The sequence below is a fragment of the Epinephelus fuscoguttatus genome, linkage group LG12 (assembly GCF_011397635.1).
Source record: "Epinephelus fuscoguttatus linkage group LG12, E.fuscoguttatus.final_Chr_v1".
NCBI classification, from domain to species: domain Eukaryota; kingdom Metazoa; phylum Chordata; class Actinopteri; order Perciformes; family Serranidae; genus Epinephelus; species Epinephelus fuscoguttatus.
In genome coordinates, this window is record NC_064763.1 from 1,137,667 (window position 1) to 1,150,747 (window position 13,081).

At 43.4% G+C, this 13,081-nt stretch overlaps 1 protein-coding gene across 2 annotated transcripts in view; it reads left to right on the forward strand.

Moving 5' to 3' along the window:
- LOC125897973 (WSC domain-containing protein 1-like) overlaps positions 1-12,858 on the forward strand; it is a 178,097-nt gene extending 165,239 nt beyond the window's left edge. For both annotated transcript variants that reach the window (XM_049591538.1, XM_049591539.1), the window contains one exon: positions 11,319-12,858. In XM_049591538.1, coding sequence (XP_049447495.1) covers positions 11,319-11,671 — 353 coding nt within the window. In that variant the 3' untranslated portion in view covers positions 11,672-12,858. The remainder of the gene's footprint in view (positions 1-11,318) is intronic.
- The last annotated feature ends 223 nt before the right edge of the window (positions 12,859-13,081 follow it).

Consider the following 13,081-nt stretch of genomic DNA (forward strand, 5'->3'; position numbering starts at 1 on the left):
TACCTGATAATAGAGAGTTACAGTAATCCAGCCTTGAGGTAACAAAAGCGTGGACCAATTTTTCTGCATCTTTTCGGGTCAGGATAGGCCTAATTTTCGCAATATTACGCAAATGAAAAAATGCAGTCTGTGAGGTTTGTTTAAAATGAGAATTAAAAGACAAATCTTGATCAAATGTTACTCCGAGGTTTCTTATGGTAGTGCTAGAAGCCAGAGCAATGCCATCTAGAGAAACTATGTCATCAGATAAAGAGTCTCTGAGTTGTTTGGGGCCAAGAACAATAACTTCAGTTTTGTCTGAATTTAACATCAGGAAACTGGTGCTCATCCAGGTTTTTATGTCTTTAAGGCAATTATGAAGTTTAGTTAATTGATTACTTTCTTCTGGCTTAATCAATAAATACAACTGTGTATCATCTGCATAACAATGGAAATTTACAGAGTGATTTCTAATGATGTTACCTAAAGGAATTATTAACTATTTAAAGAGTTAGCTGTGTTTGCTTTGATTTCATAGTTATCACCGGCGTTTTCGCTCGGCCTGCTTTAATTTATACATTTTGGTGGCAACTCGGTTGTGCCAATTTTTGTGTTTATAGCCACAGCAATCTAACCTTTATTGGTGAAGGCAGTGCTCTCACTCCCGCTCCCAGCATAGGTGTGTTGTCAACCTATTGACTTTATAGTTAGCTGAGGTGTTTATGCTTAAGCCTAACTTATTTGTTGCAACCCTTATTGGTGACGGTAGTGTGTTCGCTCCCCCTACCAGCATTTGTTGTTTTTCTCTAGGTTAAATTTTGCTGGTTGTCACTATGTTGGGCAATGTTGGGCCCGCAGTTCTGGGGCCGGTTCCGAGGATAAATCTATGGGGGCCATAATTCGTATGGCCCTGGCCCGCCTTCAGTTGGATGTTCCACAAGCTCAGCTGGCTCCTGCCAGTGCTTTTTTCAGGCATAGTCTGGCCCCTGCCACCTTTACTGTGCCTCCGTCAGATGAATACTTGAGGGAGTTGCATGCATGCTGGAGGGATACTAGAGCCCTCTCTCATGCCACATCCAATGGCTGAACCCTGGCAGCCATGCAGGATGCAGCCAAGTTTGGTTTGGGTCGCATGCCAGTGACTGAGCCGACTATAGCTGCTCTCATTGTCTCGCCTGATGAGGCTCTGAGGCCAGATGCAAGGTGTCCTCGCCCCCAGTGTCGGGTCACAGATGACCTGCTCTCCAAAGCCTATGATGCAGCGTCACGCATGTGACGCATAGGTAATTCATTGTCACACCTCATGCTCGCTCTCTCAGCATCCCTGCAGGAGGCTACGCTGGATGCTTCCATCCACAATTTTAGTGATGTGTCTCTGCAGGCTTTTGCGCTTATGTCCAGAGAGCTTGGGCGGTTGATGTCTACTCTCGTTCAGGCTCGTCGCCACGTTTGGCTGGCACAGTTACCTCTCACTGAGTCATGCAGGAGGACCCTCCTCAGTGTTCCGGTGGAACCTGGTGAGCTGTTTGTGTCAGCTGCTTTAGAGGCTCTCGAGCACACGGTCCAAGCCAGACAGACAAGACAACAGCTTTCTGGGCTTCACAGAAGTGCACCTCCTCCCAGCAGGCCTAGGGGTTCTTATGGCTGCCCCCCAGCGCCGCTCTCATCCACAGACTTACCCCAGTGGCCACCTTAGGTCTCAGCGCCAGGCTCAGCAGCCTGCTCAGCGGGCGGCCCAGGACTTTCATGTCCCTGAGCGACTGCCCTATTGACAACCTCAGACCTTTTATGCAGCCCGTCGTCCCCCCAGAGCCTCTAGGGGCTGGGGGGCCAGGCGTTGAGGGCCCGGGGTCGGTCGTCGGCAGTTTTTCCCAGCAGTAGCTCAGTTACTGGGTTGCTTCCACCACGGACCCTTGGATGATTTCCAGCTTAACCCAAGGGTACAAACTTCAGTTCCGACACCGGCCCCTAGCCTTTGGCTGGGTCAAGATGACCATCATACGCGACCCGGCAAAAACCCAGGCCCTGAACCAGGAGTTGTCCACACTCCTGGACAAGGGTGCCATCGAGCCGATAGATCACCTGTTGCAACCTGGGGGGTTCTATTCGACCTACTTTCTTGCGGAAAAGAAAGACGGCGGACTCCACCCTATCCTCAACCTAAGGGGACTCAACAGGTTCCTGAAGGTCTTGAAGTTCCACATGCTCAGTACTGCAGAGGTTCTGTGTACTGTTGCCAGAGGGGAGTGGTTTACATTAATCGACCTGGAAGATGTTTTCTTTCATGTGCCCATTGTGCCACACCATAGGCAATTCCTGCGGTTTGCCTTTCAAGACTGTCATTTTCAGTTCAGGGTGCTTCCGTTTGGCCTTTCACTTTCCCCATGGGTGTTCACCAGGTGCGTGGCAGTAGCCCTATCACCACTACAGTCGCGGGCATGAAGATCCTGCCATACCTGGACGACTGGCTCATCTGTGCACCATCCCAGTCTCAGGAGGCCCAGGACACGGGTCCTCTCTCATGTGGCCCAGCTGGGTCTCATGGTCAATCTCAAAAAGAGTTGCCTGGTTCCCTCACAAAGTGTAATTTTTCTGGGGGTGGCCCTGAACACGATCACCATGAAGGCCTGTCCGTCGCCTCACCGGGTGGACGACATCCTCCGTCTCCTTTCCCTCTTCCAAGAGGGCAGGTGGCTACCCTATCTCCAGTTTATGTTCCTCCTTGGAAAGCTGACGGCTGCTGCAACTGTGATTCCCTTAGGTTTACTGTCACTACGCCCCCTTCAGAGGTGGCTGAACAGTTTCCACTTGGATGCCAAATGGCACCGGCACAGGAAATTGAAGGTGTCGCGGCATTGCCTCCTCGCTCTGGCTCCATGGAGAGAGCGGTCATATCTGCTTCAGGGCATGTCCATGGGCTCCGTTCTATCCCGTCGAGAGGCCATTACAACAGATGCCTCCCTCTCAGGATGGGGTGCAGTGTGGCAGAACCGAACAGCTCAGGGGCTGTGGTCTGCTCAGGACTGCACAGAGCATATCAATGTGCTGGAGCTACGGCCCGTGCACATGGCACTCAGGTACTTCATTCCATATCTGAGAGGGAGGCATGTGCTTGTACGGTCAGACAACGTCTCAGCTGTCTCTCACATAAACCACCAGGGGAGCACCAGGTCTGCACAGCTGTTGCAGGTGTCCCGGGATCTCTTGATGTGGGCGGGCCCCCGCCTAGCCAGCCTGAGGGCAATGTATCTGTCTGGGGAGCAGAACCAGGCTGCAGACTTCCGTTGCAAGCCTCCGCCAGGGGAGTGGCAGCTTCATCCAGAGGTGGTGCTCAACATCTGGGACATATTCGGCAGGGCAGAGGTAGATCTTTTTGCCACAGAGGAGTAGACCCATTGCCCCCTCTGGTTCTCCTGGGCAGAGGAGACCAGCCCTTTGGGCCAGGATGCTCTCGTCCACGATTGGCCAGAGGGTCTTCTTTATGCATTCCCACCAATCCCTCTGATTCTCCTGGTACTGCAGAGGGTCCTCCAGTGGGGCCACAAGTTGCTGCTGGTAGCCCCCTTCTGGCCAGGGAGGACATGGTTTCCTCTGCTGCTCAGGCTCTGCCACAGCTTACCATGGCGTCTCCCTGACAGGAAGGATCTCCTGTCTCAGTTAGGGGGCCGAATTTGGCATCCCAACCCTCACCGTCTGCAGCTATGGGTCTGGCCGCTGCAGGGCCCGACCCACTGCTGTCCAATTGCACAGACACTGTCCGCAATACTGTACTGAATTCCAGGGTGCCTTCTACCAGAGTCCAGTATGAAAACAGGTGGAAGTTGTTTTCTGCATGATGTTCGGACAGGGATGAGGACCCAGTGCGCTATTCAGTTCCTAAAGTGCTGGAGTTCCTACAGTCGCTCCTACAGGACGGCCGGTCCCCCGCTACCCTGAAGGTATACGTGGCAGCCATTTCCTCTCGACATGCTCAAATCGATAACAACACTCCCCATCCACTGGGTGTGGTCCTGTTGCCCGGATCTACTGCTTCCTCTCAATGAGGTATGTATTGGGATTTCTCTTGACTTTGTTGTTATGGGTCATCCAGTGCTTAAAGCACCACCTCTGGTGGTCAGGAAGGATGAAATAGAACAAAAGTTCCGTATGTAACCATGGTTCTATGAATCCTGGATGACCGCCAGAGTGTTCTGTCACTCAGAATCCTTGTGGTTTCGCGAGAAGATTCTGCAGGAACAGATCCTCTGATGTCACTGGTGACTTTGTTGGTATAGATACTCGACCTGCGCATGCGCGAGATGGAGACATTCAGTGCTTAAAGCACCGCCTCTGGCGGTCATCCAGGATTCATAGAACTGTAGTTACATACGTAACTTTCAATTTTGGTAGACAAGGGTCAAAGGTTAAGGTCGCTGTGACCTTGCATCCATGTCATTCTCATGAACGCAATATTTCAAGAACAGCTTGAAGTATTTTCTTCAAATTTGGCACAATCATTAAATTAGACTCAATAATTAACTGATTAGATTTTGGTGGTCATAGGTCAAATGTGAGCCCATTTGTCTCATTCTTGTGAATGAGATATCGTGAGAATACCTTGAGGGAATTTCTTCAAATTTGGCACAGATGTTTACTAGGACTTAGTGGTGAACTAATTAAATTTTAGTGGTCAAAAGTTAAGGTCACTGTGACCTTGTCTGTCTCATTTTTGTGAGCACAACATCTTAAGAACACCTTGAGGGAATTTCTTTAAACTTAGCTCACTTTGACTCAACAATGAACTTATTGGATTTCAGTGGTCAGAGGTCAAGGTCAATGTGACCGCTCATCTTTTTCATTCTTGTGAATCTCATATCTCAAGAACACCTTAAGGGAATTTCTTTAAATTTGACATAGGCGTCCACTTGGACTTAACAATGAACTGATTAGAATTTGGTGGTCGAAGGTCAAAGGTCAAGGTAAGTGTGATATATTTTTGGCCATAACTCAAGACTTCTCATGCTAATTATGACAAAACTTCACACAAATGTCATATAGGATAACAATAATGAAGTGAAGACACTGTATATTCAAAAGGTCAAAATTCAACTTCATTATGACATCATAATGTACTGCATAAAACACTTTTTTGGCCATTACCCAATGTCATAACTCAGGAGCAGAAGGAGAAATATTTTGGTCAGATACTGGTAACACTAATCTTGGGTGTCAACCTTAAAACTGTGTTGACTGTGTTGATCTTCTTTCTTTGTGCTGTCCAGGGAAAAATGTGTGTGAAGCATCCATGTTTTCACTGTGGTGGCAAATAATAATGACAGACCAATCAATACAGTTCAATAATATATCAATTATGCATTCAATGATTTAACAATAGTTGGAACAAAGTACATATTACCTGCAGGTTTGAGCAACAGAGATAGATGGCCTGGTGAGAAAATCAAGAGCAAACCAAGAGAAGAGAAGAAGACCTAGACAAGTCTCCGCCTGTGTCTCTTATAATTCAATTTGATCCCCTATCCCATATCTGCAGTGGGGACATTACTTCCTAATAAGGCAACATTCGGTGGTCAAATCAAGCACCCAATAGCCAAGCATCACATTCCAAACATTACATCCTCTCTCCCTGTCTGCCAAGCCCTTAGGTAATGTTAGAGCTGTCCTTAGGCAATATTAACCCAATGAGGACTGAGTGAATGAGAATATAACAGTGTTGTAGATACTAACATGAATGGTATAATAAAAGTATAAGAGTAATACTGTATTGTATTGTAACATGTATTATGTATTATAAACCACTACATAACAGGCATGGATGTAAACTGTAAGAGAAACTTGACTGGTGCCTGGAGGTATACGACTGTGGGGCGGTAATTCTCGTTATGGGATTACGGGAGGGGAAACTGCTCTAGTGGAAGCTTGGAGGAGTGTGTAGGACTACAATTATGATTTCTGATTTCAACTCTGGGTTGTCATGGTTTTGAACCACTACTTAACTCTATAAGATTCCTAGAGATGAGTGCAGCTATTAAAAATGGCAGTTTTAAAATTGGCTGTGTTTGTCCTGTCACCGTACATGTGCGACATCTGGGCCAATCACTGTACATTCAAGTCACTCATAGTTCCTATTGTGCTGGGAGAGTGCACACTTTGAAGAGGAGCTAAAACAGTCCCTCAAAACAGCATTCTAATCATTACTATCACTCCTGGTTCTTACAATGCAGACACAACAAAAAAGGAAGTTCTTAGACCTTCATTCTAAAAACCGTAAAAAAGTTCCTCAGGTCTAAAAACGCCCATTATGGGAGAGAGCAGTGACTCAAATTACTTAAGAAAATACAAAAAAAGAGTCATTTTGCAGTTGTGTACGGCTGTATTTAAATAATATTAAAATGTAAAAAAAAAAATAAAATAAAACTGGCTGCCACAACCTGGTCTGAGATCATTTAGGTAGTTTGTGCACCCTCACATCAACATTGAAACTAGGGTGACCAGACATTCCAAATAATTCAGGACAGCCCCTGTCTATATGCTGTGAGACTCAACTTAACTTGGGACAGAAGAGAAAAAAAGTTGAGTAGACCTAATTTGGTGAAACAGTAATATTGAAAAATGCTGCACTGAACATATCCCAGACTGTTGTGTGTTTTGGAGTGCCACAATATTGTCATGAATAATAAATAAACTATCTTTTTTCCATCCTCTGTCATCTTACTAAACAAAATATTTTGTCAGATATTAGTGAGTGCGTCTTTTTTTTTACAGTATCTTTTTAAGATATACATTAATTGTTAGCACTGTTATCCCAACATTTTGGCCCACATAGTTATTACTTATTAACTGTTTCATCTCATGTATTACAACCCATGGCAGAGAAAGTATTTTAAGCACATGAATGTTTGTCTAAGTGTATGTCATGCCGAAGATAAATTTTCACATGGGTGGACAATAAAAATGTCTACTCTATTATATTATTCTATTCTATTCTATTCTATTCTATTCTATTCTATTCTATTCTATTCTTTAGCAGTGATATGCGCAACAAGCTGCTACTGTCACCACAATATTGTTACTCTCTTAATATACAAAAATGTTCAGATCAAATCACTTAAGGTGGCTGTAATTCCCACTTTTATTTATCAAAAATGTCCTGTAGTGTTTGTAAAATACTTATGAGTATTACTAATGTTGTCTATTGCTCTGATAAGTAATGGATTGCTGATGTCATTCTATCCATTTTACACCAGAGGACAATGAAATAATTGTGATAAAAATATCTAAAAAATGTGTTTGTAAGCTCATACAGCTTAATGATAATCATAGCTGCTGAATAGACATGTAAATGACTGTAACATAACTGTCACATGTGTAATGAGTCTTGTAAACACAGCAAGGACATTGTGCTTCACATTATCCTAATTTATAGGCTACGTAGTAGGTAATCCTAATAATTTACTCAGTGTTACGTGAGAAAGCGCTGTGAAGCACACTAATTTCCTGTGGAGTGTTGCCCAATTGCTCTCAGCACCTATGTCTATCAATAGGGCCGTTCACACAAGAAACAGCATGTGCTGAGCGCCTAGGCCAGCTCGTGATCTGCAGCACAATCAGCATCTGGTCTTTTTTTCTTGGAGCGAATCTGGCAAGAAAACACAATGGAAATGTATTGCAAACTATATAAAGTACATATTTATTATGATAGAAATATTTGTCAGTTGTGTCTAAACAGAGAGCAAGAGAGATGAGCAGAGCCACACATGCAATCACAGACACACAAGCAGACAGAGACAGAGCTCTACATGTGATTTAAGCAGAGCAGAGAGCAGAATCACTTGCTGACCGGCACAGAGAAATGTGCGTCTGGTGTAAACAGCCAGGCAACTGGTGACAGGTGGCTGTATGACAATTAACCAGTCAGGGTGCAATTTTTTTTTTTTTTTTTTTGGTGCAATGAGTCTTTCCACAGAATCCCTCGCTATCGGATCATTATTTGATTACCTTTGATTTGAGGTGTTAACCAACTATAGACCGATATCTAATCTTCCCTTTCTTTTAAATATCCTTGAGAAAGTAGTTGCAGACCAGCTGTGTGATTTTCTCCATGATAATAATTTATTTGAAGAATTTCAGTCAGGATTTAGAGTGCATCATAGCACTGAGACAGCACTAGTTAAAATTACAAATGATCTTTTGATTGCTTCAGACAAAGGACTCGTCTCTGTACTTGTTTTATTAGATCTTAGTACGGCATTTGACACAATTGACCATCAAATTCTGCTACAGAGACTGGAACATTTAATTGGCCTAAAAGGTTCTGCACTAAGCTGGTTTAAATCTTATTTATCTGATTGTTTTCAGTTTGTTAATGTTCACGATGAAACATCCTTACGTACTAAAGTTTGTTTTGGGTTTCCACAAGGTTCTGTGCTTGGACCAATCCTATTCACTCTATATATGCTTCCTTTAGGTAACATTATTAGAAATCACTCTGTAAATTTCCATTGTTATGCGGATGATACACAGTTGTATTTACTGATTAAGCCAGAAGAAACAATCAATTAACTAAACTTCATAATTGCCTTAAAGATAAAAAAAAAAAAAAAAAAAACCTGGATGAGCACAATTTTCCTTATGTTAAATTCAGACAAAACTGCAGTTATTGTTCTTGGCCCCAAACAACTCAGAGACTCTTTATCTGATGACTACCGTAAGAAACTTCAGAGTAATATTTGACCAAGATGTTTCTTTTAATTCTCATTTAAAACAAACCTCACGTACTGCATTTTTTCATCTGCGTAATATTGTGAAAATTAGGCCTATCCTGACCCGAAAAGATGCAGAAAAATTGGTACACGCTTTTGTTACCTCAAGGCTGGATAACTTTAACTCTCTATTATCAGGTAGCTCTAATAAGTCTTTAAAAACTCGCCAGCTAATTCAGAATGCAGCAGCACGTGTACTAACAGGAACTAAGAAACAAGATCTTATTTCTCCTGTTTTAGCTTCTCTGGCTCCCTGTAAAATTCAGAATTGAATTTAAAATCCTACTGTTAAATTATAAAGCTCTAAATGGTCAGGCTCCGTCATATCTTAGAGAGCTCATAGTGCCATATTATCCCACCAGAACACTGCGCTCTGAGAACGCAGTGTTACTCGTGGTCCCTAAAGTCTCCAAAAGTAGATCTGGAGCCAGAGCCTTCAGTTATCAGGCTCCTCTCCTGTGGAATCATCTTCCTGTTGCGGTCTGGGAGGCAGACACCGTCTCAACATTTAAGACTAGCCTTAAAACTTTCCTCTTTGATAAAGCTTATAGTTAGGGCCGGCTCAGGCTTGTCTTGTACCAGCCCCTAGTTAGGCTGATTTAGGCCTAGTCTGCCGGGGGACCTCCTATAATACACCGGGCACCTTCTCTCCTTCCCCCCCTTCTCTCTCTCTCTCTCTCATGTCCTGTTACTGCATCTTGCTAACTCAGCCATACTGCATGTCACTAACTCGGCTTCTTCTCCGGAGCCTTTGTGCTCCACTGTCTCGCAGGTTAACAGGTTAACTTATATCGCAGCGGTGCCTGGATAGTGTGACGTGTGTGGTTGTGCTGCTGCAGTGGTCCTGCCAGACGCCTCCTGCTGCTGCTGTTATCATTAGTCATACTTCTACTGTGATTATACACATATGATTATTGTCACATATATATACTATCAGATATTAATATATACTTTCAACATATTGTATCACAATAGCCAGAATTATAATTATAATATTATTACTTTTATTAATGTTGTTGTAAGCTACTGTCATTACCATCTGTCTTGCATCTCTCTCTCTCTCTGTCTCTGTCTCTGTCTCTCTTTCTGTCTCATTATGTCATACGGATTACTGTTAATGTATTATGTTGATTTGTTCTGTATGACATCTATTGCACGTCTGTTCGTCCTGGAAGAGGGATATCTCTTCCTGAGGTTCCTACCATTTTTTTCCCCCATTAAAGGGATTTTTTGGGGAGTTTTTCCTTATCCACTGCGAGGGTCCTAAGGACAGAGGGATGTCGTATGCTGAAGCAAATTGTGATTTGTGATATTGGGCTTTATAAATAAAATTGATTGAATGATTGATATATAGATATATTGATTGATTGATGGATTGATTGATTGATTGATTGATTGATTGATTGAACCAATCTTACATCCAGCATGGTCACTGTTTTTATGCTTCTCTGATAGTGACAGCTGTGGCCAGAGGCATTATGTTTTCAGGTTGTATGTTCACACATCCATCCATATGTATGTGCTTACAGTACATCCATACATCCATATGTCCCCATGTGAACATGATATCTCAGAAACACTTTAAAGGAATTTATTTAAATTTGGCGCAAAGGTCCACTTAGACTCAAGGATGAACTGGTTAGATTTTGGTGGTCGAAGGTCAAGGTTCATCCATCTCATTTTCATGAATGCAATATCTCAAAAGGCCTTGAGAGAATTTCCTCAAATTTGGCACAAATGTCCACTTGGACTCAAGAACATAGGTGTGGACATTCCCAGTCACCTCTCTGTCAGCTCCACCTAATTTGTGCTAAATCTGTGCTACATTTATGCTCTACCTCCATGCAGCATCAGTTTCTATAAAGGTATCAGGAACAGTAATATCATATGACTCACCGAAACTTGGCTTAATCCTGAACAGCTCCATTCAGCCAGGAGACTCTTTTTCTATATGCAGATCTGACAGAGCAGAGGACTCTGGTGAGAGGAGAGGAAGCTGTGGCCACATAACCCCACACACCCTCATCTTCTTGCCCTGTCTCATCAGGTTATCTTAATGAAAACAGTCAAGGACAAGAAATGGTTTGTGGTATGAGCATCAGCAGTCTTTTAGTCTGCATATGGTTTTCATTGCCTCGATGAGCTGTGTGTTACAGACACTGCTGCAACTGCTGACCATGTAGGTAAATGGACCACACCAATGGGCCAGACCAGTTAATAACACTAACCTTCTATTGTACCAGTCTCTTTCACTTCACACAGTATCTCTGCCTCACACCCCTTTCCACAACTCCCCTTTAACCCAAACAAACTGTGGGTAATGTGTAACTGCTAACCTTTGTGCAAGCCTTCTTTAAGCACATCCACATTGGAAATGATTTGTGTAAATATTTTTCGTTTGTTCACAGAATGTCATGTATAGCTTTCAAATTTAAAAATTACATCTATTTGTTCAGATATTTTTTTTACACATTTTTGCTTCGGATATGGTGATACAAAACTGCAATTCTTTTGACCCTATTTTGTTTCCATACCTCTGTTCCCATTCTTTATCTACCCTGTGCTCTTTTTCACCTGCAGAATGGCCAGAATTTGTCTCCAGCTATGCCCCCTGGTGGGCATCCCATGCTTTGAGCTGGCTGAAGTTTGGACGCCGCTTGCTGGTGGTGCACTACGAGGAGCTGCAAAGGGCTCTTATCCCCCAGCTGAGACTCATCACTGCCTTTCTAAACATCACCATGACTGAGGAGAGGCTACTTTGTGCCCAGAGCAACCAGGATGGGCATTTCAGACGCTCAGGAGCCCAAACGTCCTCCTTTGACCCATTCACTTCTGACATGAGACGAACGATTGACCCCTTCATCCATACTGTTGACCAAGCATTGCAGAGTAGGAACTTTAGCGGACTTCCCCAGGAATACCTTCCCAGATGATGATCTGAAAATCTCATACACTTAGTCCTTTAAATTAATGGCCCAGCAGGGGTTTGCAAAAGAGCAGTTCTTCCTCGAATGCTCTGTGGAGAACAGACACTCTGGCTGATGTAAGCCGACCACCTGACTCTTTGAAAAGCCAGATGCGCTGTGAATGGCCTCACTGGAGTAAACATGACCATTCATCATGAAATCCCATGATGAACAGTGATGAAAGCCTCTGGGCCAGGACTGCCTCACTGAGAGTCACAAATATGACCAAGACTCAGTGAGAATTTGACATGATTTGTTGGCCTGCAGAGTTGGAATTATCTAGCAATGAGCTTGACTGCACAAATATGAGAGAGGTATTCCAGGGTGGACTCATTTTGGTTGAAGAGCATTTTCTATGGTTCTTTGTAATTTCACAATAGTACATATATTGTTTTAGCATACACTCGTTAATAAAAACGGCAAGTCATTCTAACACAGATGAAAGCAATGGTATTAGCATTATCCTGATTATTCTGAATTTCTGTGGTAATCTACTGGTCACTTCAAGTCTGCAATCATGCCAGATAATATCCTTAAAGCTGCTACATGTGGCTGTCAGGACTCTCCATGCACCTAGTTTGACTTTACATGAATTTAGACATGTGTTGAGCCAAGCTGCTTTAAACTGTAAACTGAGATGGAGCTGGTTCTATGAGCATTTTATTTCATTAAATGCATTTAGTTTCATTTGAATGAAGTTGTTTACTTGTACTTTACTCAAAATGTTTTTATCGTTAATAGACCAAGGTGAGTCTCTATAGCACTTGGATGCTATGAGTATGTGGGTGCTGACACAAGCTATGTGTAAAATGAAACCAAGGCTAAACTCAACATAATCAACCCAAACCAAACAAACCAAAGAGAGTTCCTCAAAGGCACCAGCCTTCCAGGAGGGAGAGAGAGAGAGAGAGAGAGAGAGAGAGAGAGAGAGACATCTTGGATTCACCCAGCTTTTAAAAGCCCAAAGTAGGTGAAGCCAATCCCTAAACAAGGTGGGAGGGGCAGGCAATCAAGGAGGCTCTGAAACAGGAAAGCAGAGGCAGGAATGCAGGAAAACACACTGACCAAGGCCTGTGGCCATCACGCACTGTCTCAACAGGTTTGTGTGTTAGGTTCTCACACTGAGACAGTTTTTCAGAACACTTCCAGTGAAAAGGATTGAAGTTCAGGTGGTTGCGTTCCCAGTGTTTTCAGTAACCACAGACAGAAGCTAGGAGAAAGCAAACACACTGTTCAGTGTACGAATCCGAACAAAAGCACTTGTTGATATCACTCGTTCAGAAAGTGTGGATGCGCAGATGTACCACTTAAATTATTTCAGGTATAGACTGGAAGAATGGTGCCACCTGATGGTTGGTTACAGACTTATAGGCTTTC